At 40.0% G+C, this 25644-nt stretch overlaps 2 protein-coding genes across 2 annotated transcripts in view; both read right to left on the reverse strand.

Moving 5' to 3' along the window:
* Nucleotides 1-242: 242 nt before the first annotated feature.
* On the reverse strand, nt 243-7553 carry LOC132815758 (caveolae-associated protein 4-like). Its single transcript, XM_060824913.1, has 2 exons — nt 6824-7553; nt 243-4360 (listed from the first exon to the last, which is right to left on the reverse strand). The coding sequence occupies exons 1-2, from the start codon at nt 7235-7237 to the stop codon at nt 3728-3730; spliced, it is 1047 nt and encodes a 348-aa protein (XP_060680896.1). The 5' UTR covers nt 7238-7553; the 3' UTR covers nt 243-3727.
* An 8766-nt stretch (nt 7554-16319) lies between these two features.
* The window catches only part of LOC132816089 (tomoregulin-1-like), a 232773-nt gene continuing 223448 nt past the window's right edge, over nt 16320-25644 (reverse strand). Inside the window, exons 9-10 of the mRNA XM_060825521.1 lie at nt 20844-21002; nt 16320-17538 (exon numbers count right to left, since the gene is read on the reverse strand). Of these exons, the coding sequence (XP_060681504.1) occupies nt 17448-17538; nt 20844-21002 (250 nt within the window). The 3' untranslated portion in view covers nt 16320-17447. The remainder of the gene's footprint in view (nt 17539-20843; nt 21003-25644) is intronic.

The raw sequence follows: 25644 nt of genomic DNA on the forward strand, positions 1-25644 counted from the left end.
ATCAAATTGGAAAAATACACCAAACCACCAACAACACCAACTCTCCCCTTACTGCTAATGCACAGATCCCAGATTAACCACCCACCATTTAACTTGAAACTTCAAACCTGTTAGATTCTCTGTGTGAAGTAACAAAGTGATACTCAACTTGGCAAGATTTAATGTTTAACCTTTTCTATTAATGTACAAAATCAGACAGTAATAAATAAAAGCAATAATCTTGAATGGCCAAAACAATCAAATTGTAGGCTCTTTTCTTTATTGAGTTAATGTACAGAAATTGCATCCAAAACCAAAAATAATATGAAGTATAAACACCAAACACCAAGAATTAGAAGGGAATAAGGCAGTCAAATGTATTCCTCCAGAGAACTAATTAACTTCTGCTTCCAATCATGTCATCAATAAAATTCATGAAGAGCATTAAAATATTTTTCATATACAATGTTACTTCATAAAGCATTGATCGATAAAAAGGTGGAATAGGATGGAAGAATTGTATTGTGCTCTACTGACACTTGAAATTTGCTTTTGTCAAATTTTACTAGGTATCTCCGGTTCACACCGGATTTTTCTCGGCTTCTGTCTAGTTATTATTCTCCTGTGAGAAATCTTGTTGATTACCATAAAATGACAGATTGCTGTAACATTTTGTTCCATGTCCCACTTCTGAGTTCATTTCTTGTTGTAGCAAACATGACTTTCAAAGCTGGTGCTAACACGTGTAAATTGATACATATGTATAGCTGCAGGACTTTGGAAGCTGCTGTCTCAGATTCCCTAGTGTTTGCCATCTTGGTGTTTATGTAAGTAACAGTGCTTAACTAATATGCAAGAATGCAAATTAAATGTGAGGGTGTTTTTTTAATATTTATTCAGTGGGAACCCAATTATATCTATATGCAACATTATACATGAGAAACTATGAGCATAACATCAACCCTGAAAACTTTTCTCTGTCTTTAGATTCAGGGAAGGAATGGGTTTAAAATAATGAATTGTATACAGAGAAACACAAACTACACTAGCTTCAATATCTCTGTACCTGCATACCACATGTACGGTCTCTCTCAAATAAAAATCTATTTCTCTAACATTAAATAAAATTCTGCTTTCCTTCCTTTCTCCGTTCAAATTCTCATATAATTAAATGTTACGTTTCATCAGTTTTTTTTTTGCTTTTTTGCGATGGTCTCACCTCTTTGTTTTTCCATTTTTCATTCCCATACGCTATACATCATACTATTTCTCCCATCATGTTTTCAGCTTTTTATCCACTTTTTCACTTGTTTTTGCTGTTCCAGCAACATTCTACATTGTGTCCTACATTCTCAAGGTTTTGAACCAGCTCCCAAGTGTAGGAATCTGTATGTTGTTGCCACAATTGACAAGTTATAGCCACAGTGCTTCGACATTGAGGTTTACAGATCACAAATCTTACTTCTACAATCTAACTGTTAATAGCAGCTGAGGCCTAACTAAACATAAATTAGTGATGATCCTGTATCTTTATCTCAGCTAGTTCTTCTGACAAATATACAAATGGACCAGATCATTTAAAAAGAGACAATCTGCATACCTTATAATTTTTTTGCACTAATCCTTTGGGGCCTGTCTACTGCTTATAATATCATGATGGTCAACTATGAACAATTAGTTAATACACAGTAATTTCAGAACAACCTGCAACATATGCCTGATGCAAGTAATCCATTGTACATGTAATATTAAAACTATTGTGTACCAACATGGCTAATAATTTTTTTTGAACTTGGTGATATTTATATTAAGATATCAATGTCATCACACATAGAGGAGGCAGTTTTGTACTTGAAGCCCACATTCAGTGAAGTTTCTGTCAGGCACTCTTCAGTAGACATTTCCCCACAAGGATAGGAAACAATCAGTGCGTGTGGTCACTACAGAACAAAGTTGGAGCAAATAGTTGTCCATCATTTAACTTGGGTCCAATGTGTAGCGTGTGCATAAAGACTTCAATAAAAAATAAGACTTAAAAGGTCAGACAAAGAGAGTTGGAAGGAAGAAAATATGACAAATTTAAATTAATATTTCCTGTTATTCAGAAAGATAAGTGTTGAAATGCACAATAGTTTATTAATCAGTTACTTCAGCATCCCTAAGATAGGGAAAGGAAAATGGCCAGGATTCCTGCTCCTGTTCACTGTCCAATGACTGCTGCTGGAAGGTTTGCTTGCAGGGCAGTTGGGCAGGGACAGGATTAAGTGATTCCCTTCTCTCCTGTCAAATTGCCTGCCAACATTCGATGCACAAGCTCACGTGTGTAGAATGGATACTCAACCTAAACACCATTGGGCTTCCAGCGCCCATGGCACAATACTTTAGCAGGAGTCAGCAGCTCCAGAGGAAGAGGGGTTCAAATGGAAGAAAGTTGAAAAGTGAATTCAGGCACTTGTCAGCTATGCCGAATTTTAAGCAAATGGGTAAACTTAAGTGACTCCCAATTCTACGGACTAAATCCCTTAATCAATATACATGAAGTATAATAGATTAGTCTGCTCAAACTAAAAGTACTTTATTCACTTGAATGTCCAACTGCATGACTTATGCTTTCTACAAATAACACTGGAAACACCCCAAAGCTAAACATGTCGCTCTGGTGCTTGCAGTCATCACTGAGTATTTGCACATGCACACCACAATGAACACTTGGGAAAAGACAACATGAAAAGTACACCAAAGAATATTAAACTAAATCACTCTATTTTACATATACAATGACACATCTATTTCAGTTTGAAAACTAAAGATACAAATATGAATACGCAGGTTACACACTTCAAAAACATGCTCATTTTAGCTAAATATTTATATTAAAGACAATTTGTAAAATAGCCTAAATAAACAAGTATTTGAATCGTTCTGATTTTGTTTGTGCAGCAATAGAGTTTTGAAAAATATCTAAATTGTAGTAATATGTTTCTAAACCTCTCAGCAATGTGATTACAGAGGATATAACAATTTCCCTGTGGGATGGAATATGGTAAATGTCCATGGATTTTTAGAGAACAATGCTTTTGTCTAATGCCACATTTTTAACTATCATTTGCCCAATATACAGCAACTGTTTATTTCACCTATTCTGAGGCCTGAGTAACAACTACTCAATGTTTCAATTGGTGACAACAACGAAATAAGATTTTTTTTCAACATCCTCTAAAGCTACCTGACGTGACATAAAGAAATACTGATAACACTATGTGAGGAGAGCTGAGGGATTGACAAGAATTAAAACTGTACTACTTAACAGCCCAATTCAAAACAATATAAACTTCAAGATTCAAATACAAAATTGAATAATGCTGTCCTTCTCCTAAGGTCTATTCTTAAAAACAAAAACCTTCCCATGTTTTAGTTATTTTTTTTCAATAATAAACCTCCTGCCAATCTTCACAATTCTTCTGGTCACACTTCCACAAATATCAGGGGGACAAGAAGTACAGAAGACTGATCCACGGTCATCTGAGGTCCAGTCCAGCTTGCTGCAGGGTGTGTGTATGTGAAAGGACTGGCACTTTGGACACAAATGTGACGCTTCATCAAAAATATGGCCAAATTTTTTTTAAAAATCTGAATCATTGAATGAGTCTGATTTGATATGCAGGAACATTTTGTAGATGTATTGACATCATAATTTTGATACTAGCTCTTTCTGTGGCTATTAAGTAACGCAGCTTTAAGTCTTTCTTTAGCTGAACTCAGGACTCTGCTTCACCTCTGCCACTGTAGGTACTGCCTCATCACCTTTTCTTTCCTTTGTTACTACAACTGGTTCTGTATTGGCAACATTTGTAACCATTGCTGGGAGACTATCTTCATCTACTTCAGCAGCTCCTGGTGTGTCCACTTCCTTTGCTGCTTCTGTACCTGTCACCTCGCCCTTGGAACTCTCACCTACACCTTTGACAGCAACCTCTTGTCCTTCAGCCCCACTTCTTTCATTCTTCTTTTTTATGTTCATATGAAATGGTTTTGAATCAACGATGGACTTTTTGATTCTCTCTCCTGAAATCCTGATCTTCTCTCTCCGTTCGGGAGGGACTATTGTGTTACTGAGCCGATTCATCTGCTTCCCCAAGTTTTGTTTGGTTTTCTGCATGTTTTCCCTTGAAAAAGCTTTCTTTATACTATCCACCCGCTTCATGCCTGATTTTCTGAGGCGCGCACTTGTACTTTCTTCATCATAAACAAATTCTTCATCGGAAGAGAGGTCTGGTGGTGGTGTGGCTGCAGTTGCTGTGTGTTCTCCTTCTGCTGCTGCCACATTCCCTTCATGAGGCAGGTTTTTATAGACTACTGAGGAGGGCATTTGATTTTCTTCCTGTGAAAGCACAAAATGCAATTGTTATTCTGCATTGCTGCCCTTTAGAAAGTTCTTCAATGTATTTCAACATGAAACTTTCTTATAAAGTAAACTACTATAATCTTAGTTAGCTTTCACTTCTCTGCAAGTGTATCTGTCCATAAATTAATTCTGACACATCTCTAGGATACACGCAGTAAGCAATCCCACCACCCTGTGACCAAACACTTTAACTCCCCCTCCTTCTCCACCAAGGACAAGTAAGTCCTGGGCATCCTCCATTGCCAAACTGTAGCCACCCAACGCCTGGAGGAAGAATGCCTCATCTTCTGCCTTGGGACCCTCCAAACACGAGATCAATGTCAATTTCACCAGTATCCTCATTTCCCCTCATTCCATCTTATCCCAGATCCAACCTTCCAACTCGGCATAGCCCTCATAAACTGTCCTATCGGTCCATCTTCCTTCCCACCTATTCAATCCACCCTCCTGTCCAACCTATCATTTTCACCCCGACCTTCATCTACCTATTGTATTCCCAGCTACCCTCGCCCAGCCCCACCCCTCCATCCCCTTTATCTCTCAGCCCCCTTAGGCCACTGCCTCATTCCTGATGAAGAGCTTATGCTTGAAACATCGACTCTCCTCTTCCTTGGATGTTGCCCCTGATTGGCTGTGCTTTTTCAGCACTACACTCTTCAACTCTGACATGTTTGGGTGTTAGAGTACCAATGCTGAAATTCTTCCTGCTGCCGTGTAGATCTATTAATGCCTCCAGTAATAAGTAGAGAGAGAAATCCCCAATTAAATGCCTGTGTGCTAACATCCCAAGGTATACTTACATGATTCAAATGGTTACTAAATAAGTGACAACTCAGTCCCTCAACCATAGCAGTCTTGGGTAATATTGCAAAATGGAGCATACGTATATATTTTTACATCTCTTTGTTTGGCACAGGCAGACATTAGATCAAGTGAATTAGATGCAAAGTAAATTATTTTTATTCCCATGTGTTTTTAGTGTACTGAAATTACCCCTCCTTCCAACTATCATTACCACTCTTAGTCATACAACAATATTCAATAAGTACTTGAGACTTTCTGATAAAGTATATTCCAACAAATACACTGGGTTAGTTGAACTGAGGTAGTGGTCCGTTCATTAATTTTGGTCTGTGCGTGCCCTGGGTTGCAGAAGAAAACAAGTCAGGAATGTCTGATACTGACAACAGGTCACTGGCCTGAAGCATTATCTCTATTCCTGTCTCTCGAAAGGCTGCTAGACCTGCTCAATGATTCTAGCATTGTCTGACCTTATTTCAGGATTATCTCCGACTTCGGTTTTCAACTCCTGTTGGAGTTATAGATGTATGGACATTTCAGGTCAGGATCAGAATCATGTCTAATGTCCTCCACCATCACCTCTGCAGTTAAATAGCCTGCCAATAACGAGTGGCAAAGTTTGCACATGACTAATAGATATTTGGATGAAGTGCCTGAGGTCAACTGGGACACATGGAATGGTGCATTAGCCAAGGATCAATGCCTTCAAGCAAAGGGGTAAATACATAGCAATCGCAATTAGTTTTACAAATGTATTGAGGCATTTAAATGGTTTGGACAACAAAGATTGTAGCCATTTCCTTGTATGTCTATGAAATGTAAATAGGTATTTAACTGCTTGCCATCAAAACAGATAGAAGGTCAATTATATTAAAGTTGAGGTATCTAGAATCATCTGCAGAGTTATTTGCAAAATTCTAGCATCCATTTGATAGGGGACAGCACAGTATACACACTCTATCAAAATATTCATCTTATCATGTTATCCATAAAGGTGTTAAATATTTTCCCAAAGAAATGCTGACTGCAGCAAGTTCTGTTGTTGCTAATTACAACAGTGTATGAAATATGCCCGCAGCCATGTTGTGAAATTTCCACGTATGTTTTCAGGTATTCATCGATACACGAACCCCACTCACTGATCTTTCAAAACGGAACTGGTGATGTGAGTAAGAAGGTTAAATACATGGTATACTCCCCGCATATTATTTTTCAGGTGGCCAGCACATAGTTGCTATTCCAGAGCCATTAGTCTTCAGGCAGATGGCACAGAGCCTGTTGGGGTATTTATACCACCCTGCACTGTTGTCTGAAGTTACATCTGTTAATCCAAAATGATTTGTTGTTTCAGTAATTTTAGTTAAAAAAACAATTATTGAACTTCAGAACAGTGGCACACAAAAGGGGAGAAAAAGGAACTGCTTGCGAGATTGTATGATTTGAAGATAATTCACAGAAATGTTATGAAAGAAATGCAATAGACTGGCTATATTAACACATATGTAGCTGGGTAAACTTGAACTCAGCATTGTTAGCTTAGTAACTGTAGTGACTATTCCATGCATCATACATCTAACACCATGATAAACTGTTAGGAAGTTTGTTTAAACAATAATAACTATTTGAAATGCAACTTACCTGGAAAATGACCACTCGAAATTTATTCCTTTTGAGCAGCTCACGATGGTTTCCTTCAACCTTTTTGACCTGAGCGTTTGTTTTATCCAGTCGTTGTCTCACATCTTTAACATTAGCGTTGATCTTCTGGGTTTTCACCAGTAACTTTGAGACTGTCGTGTCTGTGGTCAGGTGAGCCTTATTAAGCTTTGCAACATCAATTTGTATCTCTTTAACAGTGTTTTCTATTTCCAGTTGTTGTTGCTCCATTTTCCGCTGAGTTTCATTAACGCTGTCAACAATCCCAGCCACTTTTTCCAGGAGAGTTAATATTGTTAATGGGTCAAGTGGAGAAGCCTCCCCTTCATCTCCAGCAGTGGGATTAATACCAAAAGCAAGGTTGCTAGAGTCTGAATACACTCGTTCCTCAGCCATGTTGCTGGTGGTTCAGAAAGCTCTCCTCCTGTGTCTAATTTAAAACATGAACTTTATGTGAGTGTAGGCTAGAGGGGCCAGAACCAATGCTGTGTTCCACTCTGTGTTGGCAGTGATTCATCAACCAGCCATTCTCACAGATGATCCAAGATTAAATGGGCAGTGTGTGACTCCACCTACCTCTGGAAGCTGCCCATGTTTTACGGCTGTCATGCATCCATCTTGAATTACTTGAATGCTTGTGTACACGAAGATGGATTCTAACCCTGAGTGTGGAAAATACCTTTTGACTCTCACGCTGGTGATCGAACAGCTGTCCGCCTTCAGTAAAATCTGAAATCTCATCTTACAGCTCTTTTAACTGCAGTGCATAGCTGCCTTTTTATTTTGGTCATCATTATAAGTTATAGAACAAGGTGTTGTTAGGCAGAGTTTTAACAAACACAGATATACACATCAGAAATCAAAGCTGCTATTTTAATAATGCACAAACATGCTTCTTTCGGTGTTGTGTTTATTTAACAATTTTCATGGTTATTAAGCTGAAATTTTATCAGCTTGCATATGTGGTTAAAATATTAAAGAAATAATGTTGCCATGTATTTTCAAGGTTAGAGGCAGGATGGGGAGTTTGAAACAATGGGGGGATACTACTCCCACACAACCAACATGTTAAGTGATAAAGCTTTACAAAACCATTCCAAAGTAACTCCCTGTCCACTCCTGCTCATCACTCTCAAAATCCTTGGTTCCACTCTTTCTTTTTAGATCTAAAGGAAATGATGGCATTTGGAACCACTGATGGCATGTTGAACAGATTAATGATTTGGATTTGGACAATCTGGCTCTGCACATATTTCTCTTTGTCTAATTCCCATTGTAACCTCGTCCATTGACCCACCTGGCTGCAATTCAAACTTCTGACAATGCCCACAAATTTTACACTAAATTCTCATTCAACTGCAACAGTTTTGGCACAGAGTTAGAAATTAAAAACTATTTTATGGTAAAGAATCTTTACAGCAAATAGAATTTACCATTAAGTCAGAGAAACATGGTACTGTGGGAGACTAAGTTATAGATATTCACTGCACATAGGATGAGTTGCGTGAAGAGCAGATTACAGTAATATTTTTAGGTCTTGGAGCAGGAAGTAATAAACGTGGTTTCTGTTTGGATCAGGATCAGAAGAACACTGAAATAATTAGTTCACATTGTCTAATTTCAGATTATTGGTGAAATTAAATACAAGGACAAGTAGCTGAAAATAGCATGTAAATTTATAGACAGGTACATGTAATTAATTCTATGCATCCCTCCTCTCCTGAAGACAGTGCCTAAATAGAATACCATGGTACCAGCAACCAATCAGTTCCTCATGCACGAGACTCTTCTTCACAGATGAAGCAAGTTATTAGACAATGAATGTTATCACATTTAATTGTGGACAGTGCTCACTCGATGTCCAGACATTTCAGTTTGCAATTGCAGGACATTTTGGGCTGGATATATACTCTATGACAATTGAAATCAGTATGTGATTCTCTTCTAGAAGGTGACTGATGTCTCACAGTGTCAGTGCACTCAGTATTCTGAGTTACATCATTGCTTTTGGACTGATTCTCACTCAGAATCACTTCACACTAATGTAAAAATGTCAACTGCATCCAAATGCAAACTTGTCCTGACATACAACTATCAATAAAGGAGGTGGCTGCATATGCTTTAATAAGTTAAGAAATTATGTGAATTTGTTCCTATGGATTAATTCCCAGTGTTCTGAAATCATTTTGTGAGTTAAATTTAGTCATAAATTGGATTTTGGTTTTATCCAGGAAAAGGTGGGGGAGAATCTGACAAACCCAGCTTTATTTTGAAACATAGTTTATTTTAAAGAAGCTAAGGGTGACATTTAGCTGAGATAATTGCAGTCCCATCACTGGATGGAGAACTACATGGATCATTATGTCTTTTTTGCACCCAAAGCCCAAACATATTTCAGGAATCATGCAATCAGGAACTTAACTACATGGCGTTTGGCTTTCTGTTAAATTAAGTAGCCTGTTGGATATAAGTCTTACCCCACCATGTACTCTCCAATACCAAGAATATCACTAGGAGCACTGACTACTGCTGGCATTGCATTCAGGCCTGCAAGGATTGGCCATGGATCCTCAGGCAGAACTGAGTGTGGGCTGGATGTGTATTACTGGCTGGGAGTAAGTGGAAGGGGAAGGGAATTCAATAGCAAATCAGAAGGTTATCTTCCTGAATCAGACACAGAATCCCTGTGAATGAGGAATTCCCTCCAGGCATTGACAAACCTGACAGGACTGTCTGGACAGATTTCAGCAGAGCTGAAGACCTATTGAATGTACCATTGAATCCCTGTAAATGCTGGTGATTCAGGGATAATTACACTCAAGTGGCAGGTTATTAAGGCTAATTTATGTCCTGTCACAAGTGGGTGAGATTCTCATGTAAGGCCTTCTTCATCTCCCATCAAATTCGGAAAGGTTGTGCAATTCTGGTCTCCTTCCTATCGGAAAGATGTTGTGAAACTTGAAAGGGTTCAGAAAAGATTTACAAGGATGTTGCCAGGGTTGGAGGATTTGAGCTATGGAGAGAGGCTGAACAGGCTGGGGCTGTTTTCACTGGAGCATCAGAGGTTGAGGGGTGACCTTATAGAGGTTTACCAAATTATGAGGGGCAGAGGGTGGTACATGTAGAGAATGAGCTGCCAGAGGAAGTGGTGGAGGCTGGTACAATTGCAACATTTAAAAGGCATTTGAATGGCTATATGAATAGGAAGGGTTTGGAGGGATATGGGCTGGGTGCTGGCAGGTGGGACTAGATTGGGTTGGGATATCTGGTTGGTTTGGACGGGTCGGACCGAAGGGTCTGTTTCCGTGCTGTACATCTCTATGACTCCATACTGGGATGAGAAGAGAAAATTCCTGCTGGATTCTCTCAGTCCCCTCATCATTATGCCTGCTTCAGCAGATACAATTAAATGCTGTCCCATATCTCAGAACATTAACTCATTGAATCATAGAATCATACAGTACTGAAGAGGCTATTAGCTTATTGTTGTTAATGGGGGTGGCTTTATCAACTATGTTAGTTTGCTGGAAGGGATACTACAATTAATGTGAACAGTTAATCACAATCGTAGATGAACTGCCAATGAGTTTCCTTCAGAGCTCTTCTGGGTTCAAATCTGGGATAAGGAGGAATAATTACTTAGGCCTATGAGGTGTCCCAGCTCAAGGGGGTCAGAGACACTTGTGTGTCGTGGAAGAGCACCCAAACCAGTAGGAGATTTTCTGTATGACTAGTGGCACTGGTGCGAGGACATGGAGGACAAATTATTACCATTTATTTTAAGATTCCAATTTCTGTACAAAACATAGATTATTGAGAAATAGATTACTCCTCTTTTAGTTGAAACACAATTGCATCCTGCCATATATGTCCATTTTTCTATTTTTGGAAAGATTCATCCTATCAAGAGGAAAGTAACAGTGCAAGTAAGGAACAAATTGCTGGAGAAACTCAGCAGGTCTGGCATATGTAGAGAGAAAGCAGAGTTAACATTTCGGGTCAAATGAGCACATGCTGTGGCGCTGTAACAATTCCCGTTGTAGGATGAAAGGGACCATTTAAGTGTCAGGCTGTTTCAAAAATCTGAGACAAGAAGAGTTTCCGATGGATTGCATTTTTATTAGATTCCCCTACAGTGTGGAAACAGACCCTTCGACCCAACAAGTTTACACCGACCCGCCGAAGAGTAACCCACCCAGACCCATTTCCCTCTGACTAATATACCTAACACAATGGGCAATTTAGCATTCACCTGACCTGCACATTTTTGGACTGTGGGAGGAAACAGGAGCACCCAGAGGAAACCCACGAAGACATGGGGAGAATTTGCAATCCAGACAGTCGCCCGAGGTTGGAATCGAACCTGGGTCAGAAATTGAGCTTCAGTGAGCATAGGAGCCAGTGAGCATAGGAGATTCCATTAGGTTTTGTCATTTCTGCAAATCTCATCTTGGTGTAATCAGAATTTTATTGATTGTGATTAGAGCTGTCAAAACTAGCAAAAAGGTTTAAAGAGGGATATTCTCTGAAGATAGATTTTTAAACACTTTAATTAATCCTAAGTCAAATAACACACAGGCAGAAGGTCAGTGATCGTAAATTGCTGAATCAAGAATTGAATTATGTGCTTAAAATCTAGACGTGTACCATTTGGAGAAAGGAACCACCGCAGCTGGCATCCATTTTCCAGCATTTGTTACAATTTCAAATTATTTTCCTTAGCAGACCCACAAAGGACCTTGAGATAGTTTCTATGTCAAAACTGCTATATGAATGCAAATTACTGTTTTACATAACATAAGAATTGAGTGGCTAAAGGATCATTAAATTTAATCAAATTTCTTTAAAGATGATTGACAATATGTCGACCATAGAGTCATAGAGATGTACAGCATGGAAACAGACCGTTCGGTCCAACCTGTCCATGCCGACCAGATATCCCAACCCAATCTAGTCCCACCTGCCAGCACCAGATATCCTAAATTAACCTACTCCCATTTGCCAGCATTTAGCCAATATCTCTCTAAACCCTTCCTATTCATATACTCATCCAGATACCTTTTAAATGCTGTAGTTGTACCAGTCTCCACCACAGCCTGTTGCAGCTCATTCTATACATTCACCACCCTCTGCGTGATGAAGTTGCCACTCAGGCCCCTTTTAAATCTTCCCCTCTCATTTTAACCTATGCCCTCTAGTTTTGGTTCCCCCTATCCTGGGAAAAAGACCTTGACTATTCAACCTATCCATCCTCAAAATGATTTTATAAACCTCTGTAAGGTTAGCTCTCAGCCTTCAACATTCCAGGAACAAAATCCCCAGCCTATTCAGCCTCCCTCTGAACCCTCCAATCCTGGCAATATTCTTGTAAATTCTTGGACAATGTTTAATGCAGAGCAGAGGTGCCGGGATCCTGAGGTCAAGGTGAGAAAAGTTGGTCATGAGCACAGCTGTCTGCCTTTGGAACACCTGCACAATCATGAGTTATGGCAGAGCTATCTATGTTTCTGGCCTGATCACAGGCCTTGCATCTCAGCAGCATGACTGGAACAGGTGGGGGCTGCTTGTGGAATATTGGAGCCGGAGACTCCAAATAACAGGGTTTTAAAAAGTTCAATGCTCATGTGGTCAAGGTTTAGAAGGTAAACTCCTCTGGGGAGGACTTGAGGCTGCGGAAACTGTCTTCCTCATCTCATCTCCTTTGTTGGTTTCTTGGGCCTGTAACCCCAATTGCAGCCTGGGGCATGGAGACCACCTCCAATTGTTAGTTTCTGAGGTCTGTAACCCTGATTGTAGCCTGTAGCATGGCGGTTGGCTCCAATTGCTGGTTTCTGGGGCTTGTAACCTGTTTGCAGCCTGTAGCAGGGAGACAGTTCCAATTGCTGGTTTCTGGGGCCTGTAACTCCAATTGCAGCCTGTAGCATGGAGGCCAGCTCCAATTGCTGGTTTCTGGGGTCTGTAACCCTGACTGCAGCCTGCAGCATGGAGACAGGCTCCAATTGCAGTTGCAGGGGCCTGTAACCCCGATTGCAGCCTGTAGCCTGTAGCATGGAGGCCAGTTCCATTTGCTGGTAATTTTCCCATGGGGCAGGACTGTGACGAGTAGCGAGGATAAGGAATCACACTGCCTTCCACAAAATCTAAATGACAACAAGAACATGGCCTTTAATTTATACATCGACTGCCCACCTGCTTGGGGTGGGTGGGCTCTTTGCATTTGGTTCCATCAAAAGTGAACGATCCTGAGAGTAGGAACTGATGTAACTCAACTCACATTGACTGACTGTACTGGTCCCCAAATACCTTACCTTCTGTGTCCTCTAGCTGGTCACCAGTGTGGCACAAATATACTGTGGAAATGTACTGACTGTGACTAGACAGGCAGAATTTAAACCCAAGTAAGAAAATCCTTCAACTGTAGGACAAAAGAGTGTCTAAATATTGAAATTAATTCCATCTGTCTTTTTTACAGTTTAGTATTCCATGAAGAAAATATCTAAAGCAATAGAAGGTATGTGGTTTGAAAATTACACAGTAAAACAAGCTAAGAAGGTGTATATAAAAACAGAAAATGCTGTAGAAACTAGGCTGGTCTGGCAGCATCTGTGAAACAGACACAAAGTTCAGGTTTTGATTTCCAGGGGTTGGAAAAATAATGATTTTTGTGTGTTGTCAAAGTGGGAGGTACAGGTGGTGAGGGTGCCAACCAGCAGAAGACAAAGGGAGCACTAGCCGTCATAAATGGTGATTTTGAGACATAAAAGAGTTGTTTGTGATAGGTGTGAAAACAAAAAAATGGATCAGCTTTGCTAAGAGCACCAAGAGGCAAATAAATGATGGGGGCTGGGTATTAAAATGGAGGACAGTGCTCGTGCTCTGAAATTGTTGAACTTAACGTAGACTACTGAAGGCTGTCAAGTGACTAAGTTGAAAATGAAGTGTTTTTCCAGCTTGCGTTGAGCTTCATTGTAACTCTTTAGCAGAACAAGGACAGAAATGTTGGCATAAGAACAAGCGGGTTTATTGAAATGGCATAGGATTAAAAGGTTAGGGTCATTCTTAATGACAGAGGCTGGACAAAGATAGTATATCTCTGATCATTTTATATACCGCAATAACATGCACTATTATAATCTTTAAACTAAACCCTTATAAAAGAATACCCACATAAAAGAAATAGAGGAGCATTTTTATAGCACCTTTCATGACCTCAGCAGATCCCAAACTATTTCACAACCACTGAATGATTTTATAATTCTGATCACTGTTGTAATGCAGGAACTGCAACAACCAACTTGTGCACAGCAAGGACCTTTGTTAAAATGTCATTCAGTTGTGAGAATACATAGTCTTGGATAAGTTGAGTTTCTAGGACTCAAATGATTAGTTAAAAGGTAGAGGGTTGATTTTTGCATGAGTAACATTTTAGAGAGATTGAGATCCATCTGCTTCCATCAGTTGCCAGGTTGGAGGTTGTTCCCTCAGACCTGCCCCAAAGAGTGGCACTTATGTGCATAAACACCAGGAGCCGCACGGCCGCTTTCAATCATATGCCATTGTATGATTCTATCAACTGGGCTTGTACCAGGGTGCATTTGACTTTGGTGATAAGCGTGTAGTAAATCCAGACTTTGGAGATTTTGGCTAAAAGTTGAAGGTCAACCTATATATGAGGTAATTGAAAAATGAATGATTCTTGTCCAAAGTCAGGGGTTGACTGTGATAAGAAATCAACAATTACTCAAATATATATGGTAATCTAGGGTCTAGGTTTGCTCGCTGAGCTGTAGGTTTGATATCCAGACGTTTCATCACCTGGCTAGGTAACAGCTTCAGTGGCGACCTCCAAGTGAAGCGAAGCTGTTGTCTCCTGCTTTCTATTTATATGTTTGTCCTGGATGGGGTTCCTGGGATTTATGGTGATGTCATTTCCTGTTCGTTTTCTGAGGGGTTGATAGATGGTGTCTAGATCTATGTGTTTGTTTATGGCGTTGTGGTTGGAGTGCCAGGCCTCTAGGAATTCTCTGGCATGTCTTTACTGAGCCTGTCCCAGGATAGATATGTTGTCCCAATCGAAATGGTGGGTTTTTTTTCCTCCGTGTGTAGGGCTACGAGGGAGAGAGGGTCGTGTCTTTTTGTGGCTAGCTGGTGTTCGTGTAACCTGATGGCTAACTTTCTTCCTGTTTGTCCTACGTAGTGTTTGTGGCAGTCCTTGCTTGAAATTTTGTAGACAACGTTGGTTTTGTCCATGGGTTGTACTGGGTCTTTTAAGTTTATTAGTTTTTGTTTGAAGTGTTGGTGGGTTTGTGTGCTACTAGGATTCTGAGGGGTCTTAGTAGTCTGGCTGTGTTTGGTCTGCTTGTCATGGTTTGATCTTGAGGAATAAACAAACACATTAGATCTAGATACCATCTATCAACCCTTCAGAAAATGAACAGGAAATGATATCACCACAAACCTCATGAACCCCATCCAGGACAAATATATAAATAGAAAGCAGGAGACAACCACTTCACTTCACTTGGAGGTCACCATTGATGATGTTACCTAGCCAGGTAATGAAACATCTGGATACCAAACCTACAGCTCAGCAAGCAAACCTATACCTTAAACCTCAACCTGAGCTACAAACCTTCATGTATGGTAATCATTAAATAAATGAATGAATAACTATTTAAATGAGATTAGCCACTTATATTTAGACATAAACAGATGTTTAAACATTAGTTGGGACTTGCCATTGTAAAGAACTCCTCTTTCTCTTTAAGTCGTACCATGGCATTCTATTCAGCCACCTGAGGAAGACAAGGCCAGCAATTTAAGAAGTCATTGAAAAAAATGCAACCTCTGTTGGTGCAGCAATCCTTTGTAACTATTCTTAAGTGGCAGTTCAAACTAAGTGCTAAGATCTGTGGAATGGAACCTGATCCCACAACCTGCTGACATGGAGGTGAGAGTATTCCCACTGAGTGCTAGCTGATATGAATTTAGGCTGTTTTTAAAGTATGTGTCAGACTCAGTATACTGCAATGTGAAAAAAAAACACATTTTAATACAGGGTCTACCATATTTGTCAATTGTAAAGAAAAGGATATATCACTGATAGATTATGGTAAAATATCTCTAATGTTAATCATTTGACTTTACTTTATTGATATATTTCTGAAATAACCATTAAGTATAATGATCTAGAGTTTAAAGGGGGAAAGTTCTTACAATCTACTGCAGAAAAATGTATTTTCTGTCAAACCAGTGCTTACTTCCTTTTAAAAAAAGAGGAAATATATTTATTGCAAAATATAGGCTATGGACAATGTTTATGAATAAGCTAGCATAATCTCATTGAACTGAATTTCAACATTAAAACTAATTATTTGAAGATTGATAATTTGCGATCAAACTAAAAAGATTATGTAAGATGGTGCTTCTAGAATTTTGACAAATAAGCTGAGAACTGAACGATGAGGTAAGATGGCACTACTTAATTTCACTCATGTCAAAATTGTTTTGAATTCTGGGAAAATGCAGTATTGTATTATAAAGGCAGCTCACACCCTTGTCTCTGCAGTGACAGAACCATGAAACTTTGTTAAACCACAATCCTAAACACACATGCCCAGTAGGTGACACTGTTGAGACTTTAGTACCATTTGCAAAGTAATCTCAAATACAATACGTTTAAATAATTACAGTGTATTTTATCACAGCATAATGGTGACTAATAACAGCGTATCAATTTAACTTTTAAATCCATTTGAATCTCAATAAATACACCAAATGATCAACCTAAAGTCTTGTTCTACAAAACAATTTTTTTTTTCCCTGTGGCACACACCATAAGCACCACCAGTTACATTGATGAGTTACTAAATTTACACCAAGGGGAGTCAAATATAGCTGTGGAGACAGAGTTATCCGAATGGCACGGTTCAGATGTCCACCACATACTCAATCCAAACAGCTTTGAATTTAAACTAATCACAGTACACAGTTCCACAAATCATGCAAATAGTGTTTGAAAATGCATCAATTCCTAATAACTTCAAAAAACCCTTTCATGTCTTGCAAGGAAAGTTAGTTGTAAACATTTTTTCCCCTTTTCTTTAATCCTCTTGTCTTGAGCAGGTTCAGTCGATCTCTCATTTAAACCTTCTTCAAGTAATTCTCTGCCTTTCAAGTGTTATTTGTGATTTATTATTAACATTGTGGCAAGGTTATTACACAACATGTGAGTGGCATAAACAAAGAGCAAATTCATCTCAAAGTACAAAAATGGTCCTTTCATCAGTATTCTATTTTGAGGCCAGTAGTGTTATCTTGATTTGTTCCTAAATCTCTGTTTGAAACATTTTTCTCTAGAAATCAAGGAACCCTGGTACTGGCGGATGGTGAAACTGTCAGTTATGAATAGACTGTCTCATTTATTTATTTATCACTCAAATATCTTGGTCATATCCCCAGACATAGTAATTCCTATGCTGGCATAGGTTCAGAAAACCAAGGCCTCTGAAACAAAAATCTTCTTCTCAGGAAAAAAAAAATCAGTTATAATTGAGCAATTGGTGAGACATAGTAAATGAAGACAAAAAGGTATAAAAATGATAAACTAGACCATCCTTGATGAAGTGGTGCAGTCTGCGTTAAAATGTCCTAGGTTTTGTTTCTGTCGGCGGCCTCGGTTATTTTTTGGACATTTCCTGTGAACCAAATAATGAAAATAATCAGAGCTTCATAGTTGCAAGATTTCTATTGTTTGCCTTCATTGAAAGACTTTTGTATTTACCCATGTAACCAAAGGCTCCACAGTACGGTGCAGTACAGTCACTTACAGAATAAGAACTTATTTCTATTCACAATGGGCAACTTGCACCAACATGATATTTCCAATTCCCATGCCATTCACAGTGGCGACACTTGTAAGAAATTTAATTTGCTGCAGAGGTAGGGCTAGTTAGTTGCTCCATTCCCGTGGGCATCTGGGTTGATATTTGTCAAATTAATTTCACTTCTCGGCTTTACAGCTAGAAAATAGATTGAATATGTGCAAAAGCACCATCATATTCTGCTGAACTCTTTAATGTAGCTCATGTAAGTGCTCAAATCAAACATGATGTAAAACAAATAAGCTATATATGACCTTCCTTCTCAATTCGTGAAGGTCTAAGTTAGACTGAAAATGCATTTGCCCATTGCCAAATTGGTGCATTGAGAGGTTGTATTGGCACTTGCCTGTGCCAAGGGCATAAGGGGGTAACCAATACAATTTTGTGTGTAGTGAGTTCACAACCTAATTCAGAGAATTAGTGCACAATTCAGAGAAGAATGCTGTGTTACCGCATTAAGGCCAGAAGTTTTGAGTAGACAATTTAGGCCTATAAAACTGAACGGGAGGATCTGAAAGTCCAGTCCCATTCTGACTGAACCCATTTTTGCCAGGAGGGGAATCATGAACTCTAAAGGGCTATTTGAAAACAGTGCTGAGTTTAAACTGACTCAATTTCTTCTATAGCAAGGGCGTTAACTTGCAGTGTGGGAGCTCTGAATAGTAGCCATAAAAGCATTTGAAAAGGTGATAAAACCTGTAGAATTTTTGAGCTGTTAACTTATTTACATTGCCAGCTCCTTGGAAATTAAAAAGAGGCCTACACAGACAGGTTAAAAACAGATAAAGCTTTCAAGGAATCATTTATAAGTTTTTTTTTAAAAAGGTCTGCCTGTGTCAGTGAGTGGAGAAACAAAATTGGTCCAGCGCTTTCTATAGCTGTCTGTGCGCAATTGGTCATGCAGACAACATGCCCAGTTCATTGGAGCCAAGCAAGGGTGGTCAGTGCCTCATTGCTGGGGATGTTGGCCTGGTTGAGCCCAAGCAGGAACTCCACTCTCAGCTCTGAAATGGTAAGACAGCAGAAACACTTCAATGATACCCTCAAAGCCTCACTGGTGAAGTGTGACATTCCCACGGGCACTTGGAAATCACTAGCCTGAGCTGTCCAAAGAGGAGGAGGAGCATCTGAGAAGGTGTCGAGCACCTTGAGACTTGCCATCAGTAAAAAAAAATGGAAGTCAGGCAAAAACTGCGAAAAGACTGCACTGCCAAATCAATGCCCCACCCACGCCTTCCCCTGACCACCACATGGCCCAAGTGTAACTCAGCCTGCGGGAGCTGCATTGCTCTGTACAGTCACCTATGGACTCATCCTGAGAGTGGAAGGGAATCACCAGCACCTGGGATGGACTACTGATGATGATAACATGGAGATTACCCAAAAGACTATCATTATGCCATTATTAATGCTTGGCTGCTTTCGACAACCTATCAACATCTCAGTCAGAGGTTGTGAGTTCAGAGTTTTATTGGCAATATAAAAGTCAGTTTTGGATGTAGGGGTATGAATGCAATTGCTTTTTAATGAATAGGAATCTAAGGGGACTGAAAAGTTTTGAATGGGCTGTATGGATGAGCATTTGGTTTTGGCCATATTAAAGCCAGCAAAAGATGTTTAAAACTTCTTTTAAGTTTTAATATGATTTTTGAGGTCTGTTGGCATGTCCTTGGTGGATTCTAGGTGAAATGACGTAAAGGGTGCAAGAGCTGAAAATGTGTTGCTGGAAAAGCGCAGCAGGTCAGGCAGCATCTAAGGAACAGGAAATCCGACGTTTCGGGCATAAGCCCTTCATCAGGAATGAGGAAAGTGGGTCCAGCACCCTTCACCTAAAGGGTAAGAGCAAAGAGTAGTGAGTGGAGGCATAAGCTGTCATGGAATATGAGGTGCCATCGGGGTGGATAGATGCATAAGTTGACATTAACTTGGCATGGATAGTTCAAGGGTAAAGGGTAGTGCAAGACGAACTAGTATTTGCACAATATTGACATGGAAGCCTATGAGAAGCTGTTGTTGAGAGCACAGTTTGCCGTGGATAGAGCATGGGGAATGGGTAGGTAGTGAATGGGTGTGAGGAGTGTGGGCTAACAGCCATATTATTTAACAAAACAATTGGGAAGTCACAGAGAACATAGGTGAGGTGAGCTGCCTTGGAATCGGGCAATCCCTCAAGCCACATCCAATCTGTGTCAGGTGATAGGCTGGTCTAATTCCACCAGCACTCACCCACTGAAGTAAAGTTCGAGAGTTTTTCCCAAGATGGATATAGCAAGTTGGGGATTTCCTAACTCCCACCAATGTGACCCAGGAATGAAAATCCAGATCAATGATGGAGAGAAAAAAAAATCAATGAGTGAAATGAATTAATCGCCTGCTTTCATGCATGGCCTAGACTTGAAGCTGGACTGGCACAGCACAGGCAGTGATGTCTACAATTCGGTCTACATGTATATAGCATGAAACATATATTAATCATAATAATTAAGGGGAAGGGATCACCAGTGCATAATGGAAACTGAAATAAATGTTTGGTCTCGCAAAAAGTCTCCACAATAACCAGACACAGGAACAAAGATGTTACAAATGACCAAAGGAATTATTGGAGGTGACTGTCAAGTTATGCCCTCCCATATCTTACATGAAAAATGGGTGTATGATAGCTGTAAACCAGGTAGGGAATTGACCATCGAAGCTTGTCTTCTAGATGCCTAAGGCCAGCCTGAGGCAATTTTCTGTTGGACCAGTAAATGGGTGAAGATCAAGTCCACCTCTTTGAAGAGTGTGGCTATTTAAGTACATAACTGGGAGTCCTTTGCTGTTGTAAGGCACCAATTGTGTTTTTTAAATGCAGTTGTGAAAGTAACCTCATGTGAAAAGTGTCTCCGGTCTCCTGAGACTAGTTTCAGCCAGGCAGCTAGCCTGCTGTGTTGGCTTCAAATCCATTTAGACAAAAGGAAAGAACTGTCTTCCTGCCACCTTGCTTTCAGAACTGGAATAAATAATGGAGGAGTTCGGTTGAACAGGATAAAACAAAGTATATTTTTAAAATTGTGCACATCTTGTTCTAAAAATAGCTCCTGTACATTTTATTTGCTGACTTATTAATGTATGATGCTTACCTTGTTATACACATCACCACAGCAACTATTATGGCAATCTGCACAGCTCCAATTATTGCTGCAATTAAGACATAGTGAAGCTTTTGCCCACTTGGAACAACATATAGAATACTGAAGTCTCTGTTTTCACAGCGCTGTCCAATGTATCCAGAGTCACAGCTGCAACAGCAAAACAGGCAGATAGGACATTTTTATCTAAATATGTATTTCCTAGCACAACTTAGTTTATATTTCTTTCAGTTTTCTTCCGGTTTACTTTCCTGTTTTTACAGTTTCACACCCACCACCCAGCATCACACCAAAGTGACCATGAGTTCACCTGTAAAATGAGGTTACACTGCCACAGAAGTTAGTTATCATAGCCGAGTCTGATCATTAGACATTCCATTAGGAATTACAAAGTGAAAATTGGGATCATGGATCATTGTTATTTTTCCACTTCTTCCATGAGAACGATTAAAGATTGGTATATTATACATAGAGTCATACAGTACTTAAACAGACCCTTCAATCCAACTAGTTAATGTCAACCATGTTCCCAAACTAAACTGGTCCCATTTGCCTGCATTCGGCCCATATCCCTCTAAATCCTTCCTATTCACATAATTATCCAAATGTTGTAACTGTACCCGCATCCACCACTTCTTCTGGCAGTTCATTCCACACATGATCCATTCTCTGCGTGAAAAAGCCATCCCTCATATTCTTTCTAAACCTTTCTCCTCTCACCTTGAAAATATGCCCTCTAGTTTTGAATTCCCTCACCTTAGAGAAAAAGACCTTTGCTATTCACGCTATCTATGCCTCTCATGATTTTATAAATTTCTCAGGTCACCCTTCAGCCTCCTATGCTCCAGTAAAAGAAAAGACCCAGCCTATCTAGCCTATTTTTATAACTCAAATCGTCCAACTGTGGCAACATCCCGGTAGATCTTTTCTGAACCCTCCCCAGTTTAATAATATCCTTCCTATAGCAGGATGACCAGACTGCACACAGCACTCCAGAAGAGGTCTTACTAATGTCCTGTACAACCTCAATATGACGTCCCAATTCCTATACTCAAAAGGTCTGAGCCCGTTAAATGCATTCTTAATGACCCTGTCTACCTGTGATGCAAATTTCAAAGAATTCTGTACCTGAACCCTTACATTTCTCTGTTCTACAACACTACTTAGGCCTACCATTACTTCTATAAGTACTGCCCTTGTTTGTTTTACCAAAACGTAATACCTCGCATTTATCTAAATTTAACTTCACCTGCCATTCTGCAGCCTATTGCCCCAATTGATCAAGATCTCTTTGTAATCTTCGATAAACTTCTTCACTGTCCACTATACCATCAGTTTTGGTGTCATCCACAAACTTACTAACCTTGTTTCCTATATTCTCATCTAAGTCATTTTTATAAGTGACAAACAAAAGTGGACCCAGTACTGATCCCTGTGGAACACTGCTTGTCAGAAGCCTCCAGTCTGAAAAACTACCCCACACCACCACACTCTGTTTCCTACATCAACCCTGAATCCCACATGATCTAACTTACTAATTAGTCTACATGCGGAACCTTATCCAGTTCATAGGGTAGAGCTGAACAAGAGTGGATTGTGTTCTGAGGATAGATTGGACAGGCTGGGCTTGTGTCCACTGGAGTTTAGAAGAATGAGAGGTGACTTGAAGGAAGTTTGTCAGGTTCTGAGTAGTCTTGATAAGATGAATTTGGAAAGAATGCTTCCTCTTGTGGATGAGGTCAGAACTCAGAGGCGAGGTTAAGGGTCATCTTTTTAGGACAGAGATGACAGCTTGTTTTTCTCTCAAAGGGCGATGCAACTTTAGAACACAGAAGGTGGTGGAAATGTATTCATTTTGTTCAAAGGAGTCATAATAATTACATGGGTTGAATTTAAGATCAAAACCATCATATTAATTAAGTTCCACATTTTGTTCACTCTTTATCTTTTGTATGAGTGGTGATGAAAAGCTGTTGGAAACAGCCTGATGGTCTTCCTGAAACAGTAACTGCTTTCATTCAATGCAAAAGATTTTATTTACTTTGAAAGGGTCTTTAACTGAAGATGTTCAAAACATTTTCATTTTGCTGTACATAGTAGCTTTAACCAAATCGTAACCTCTGAGGGTATCTTCTCATAAAATATTATCCTGCCCGCAGATAAACATTTAAATTCTATTGTAATGTTTCCTCTTGGGCATTTCTTCGGGTGTTGTTGTAGAAGTGACCAGTCCTGGAGTTAAAGGGGTCATGAGATCCTCCAGTTAGAATAGATAGGAAAATACAGCACAGAACAGACCCTTTGACAATGTTGTACCAAGGATTAATCCTAATCCAAACTAAAATAACCTAACCTCTCTTCATAAGACAAGCCCTCCAGTCCAGGCAGCATCCTGGTAAACCTTCTTTGCACCATCTCCAAAGCCTCCGCATCTTCCCTATAATAGGGCGATCAGAACTGGATACAATACTCCAAGTGTGGTCTCAGCAGGGACTTGTAGAGCTGCAGCAAAAGCTCGTGGATCTTAAACTCGATCCCTCTGTTAATGAAAGCCAAAACACCATATGCTTTCTTAACAAGCCTACCCACTTGGGTTGCAACTTTGAGGGATTGATGTGTTTGAACACCAAGATGTTCCTTCATACTGCCAGGAATCCTGCTTTAATCGAATATTCAGCATTCAAGTTCAACCTTCCAAAATGCATCACTTCACATTTATCCAGGTTGAACTCCATCTGCCATTTCTCAGCGCAGCTCTGCATCCTGTTTATGTTACACTGCAGCCTGCAATAGCCCTCGATACTATCAACGGCACCTCCAACCTTTGTATCATCAGCAAATATACTAAACAACCCTGCAACCTCCTGATCCAAGCCATTCATAAAAACTACAAAGAGCAGAGGCCCAAGAACAGGGCCCTGCGGGACATCACTCACCAGTGACTTCCAGGCAGAATACTTTCCACCTACAACCACTCTCTGCCTTCTGTCAGCCAGCCAACTCTGAATCCAGAGAGCCAATTCTCCCTGTATCTCCTACCTCCTGTCTTTATAAATGAGCCTACCATGAGGAACCTTAATCAAATGCTAAGTACATATACACCACATCCATTGCCCGACCTTTGCCAACCTGAATCATCGCTTCCTCAAAGAATTCAATAAGATTTGTGAGGCATGACCTGCCCCTCACAAAACCAAGTTGACTGCTTTTAATCACACTACACTTTTCCAGACAGTCATAGATCCTATTCCTCGGAATTCTTTCCAAAACCTTGATGACCACAGGCATAAGGCTGACTATCTGATATTCCCTATTCCCCTTCTTGAAAACAGGAACAGCATTTGCCTCCCTTCAATCCTCAGGTACGACTCCTGTGGAAAGTGAGGAAGCAAAGGTCTTTGCCAGTGGCTTAACAACCTGCTTTCTCACTTCCTGATAAATCTCGTCTGGCCCTGGGGACTTATCAATCTTAACGTTTGCCAAAATTTCCAGCACATTAACTTCCTCAATTCCAATCTGTTCAAGCCTGTTTCCCGGCTCCTTGAAGTTCTCATTCACAACAAGGCCCCTTTCCTTCGTAAAAACTGAAGCAAAAAGCTCATTTAGGGTTTCCCCTAACTACTTAGACTCCATGCACAAGTTCCCTACTCTATCCCTGACCAGCACTACCTTCTCCCTGAACTTGGGAACCAGATGACAAGCTCTTGCATTTGTTATAATTGTGAGTTCAAAATTAAATTAAAATGTGCAAATTACAACTAATGACAAGTTCAGTTGTTGGATGGTTGGTTTGTGATGCAGTGTGACAACTTTGCCCATTGCTTGAGACATTTTGACCCTCAAGTTAAACTCACCACCAGGTGTCTTTCTCTCTCTCTCTTTCTGTCTCGCTAATGAAAGAGTAGACTGTGGTGACTTGCACTCATCAAATACTGAATGTACTGAATTGCGTATACGTCCCACAAATTTCACTTCTCCTTTCTGAACTCCAGCTAAAAATACCTAACTATACCATCCTTGCCAAATTAGAAAAATTGGGTTTGCTCTCTGCAAAGCAAAGAAGGTTAGGGTGAGATTTAATAGAGATGAAACGACTGCCACTACTACAAGGACAGCTAACCAGAGAGTAGACGATGAGAGATTGGTTCTGCAGCCAGTTGTTGTGATTCTGAAGTGGCGATGGAGGTAACTTTCAAAAGAAAATTGGACACAAAGCTGAAAAAAGTACAATTTAAATGGCTATGGCAAAAGGGCAGGGAATTGGATGAATCAGATGGCTCTTTAAAAGCACAAGGCAGGTCAATAACTGCAGGAAAATGACTGTAAATCAATACAATCACAAACTCTTAGTTTTCTCCAGTTCAATTGAAACTTAAGGAGCTGAATCTTACCATATTTTGGCAAAATGTAAATTTGTTAATTTTGATGAGGATTCCTTGCCCGATTGTCCCAAACTCACCTCATTAACTATCCAGCTTACCCCATGGCCCAACGCCCATTGAATACAAGCCTAATTATCCTGCTTGTCGTTGCTGGAAATACTCCAGTGCATGGTGACATTCTGGCATCCTTGGCGCTGTTGCCATCTTAAAAAGGCCATTGTAGACCTACACAAACACTGGTATCCCAGTGCTGCCCTGCATGGCTGCCCACACTCCATGAGGCTTTGGCTAGTAAGGGGAAAATGGTGCCACAGTTCACCAACAGGAACCTCGAGGTCCCGGTGAACTTGGTGGTGCAGAAGAGGTCTGAACCCTTCCCACAGGACTGGCAGAAGAGTCCAGGACACCAG

This window comes from Hemiscyllium ocellatum, chromosome 5 (assembly GCF_020745735.1).
Source record: "Hemiscyllium ocellatum isolate sHemOce1 chromosome 5, sHemOce1.pat.X.cur, whole genome shotgun sequence".
NCBI classification, from domain to species: domain Eukaryota; kingdom Metazoa; phylum Chordata; class Chondrichthyes; order Orectolobiformes; family Hemiscylliidae; genus Hemiscyllium; species Hemiscyllium ocellatum.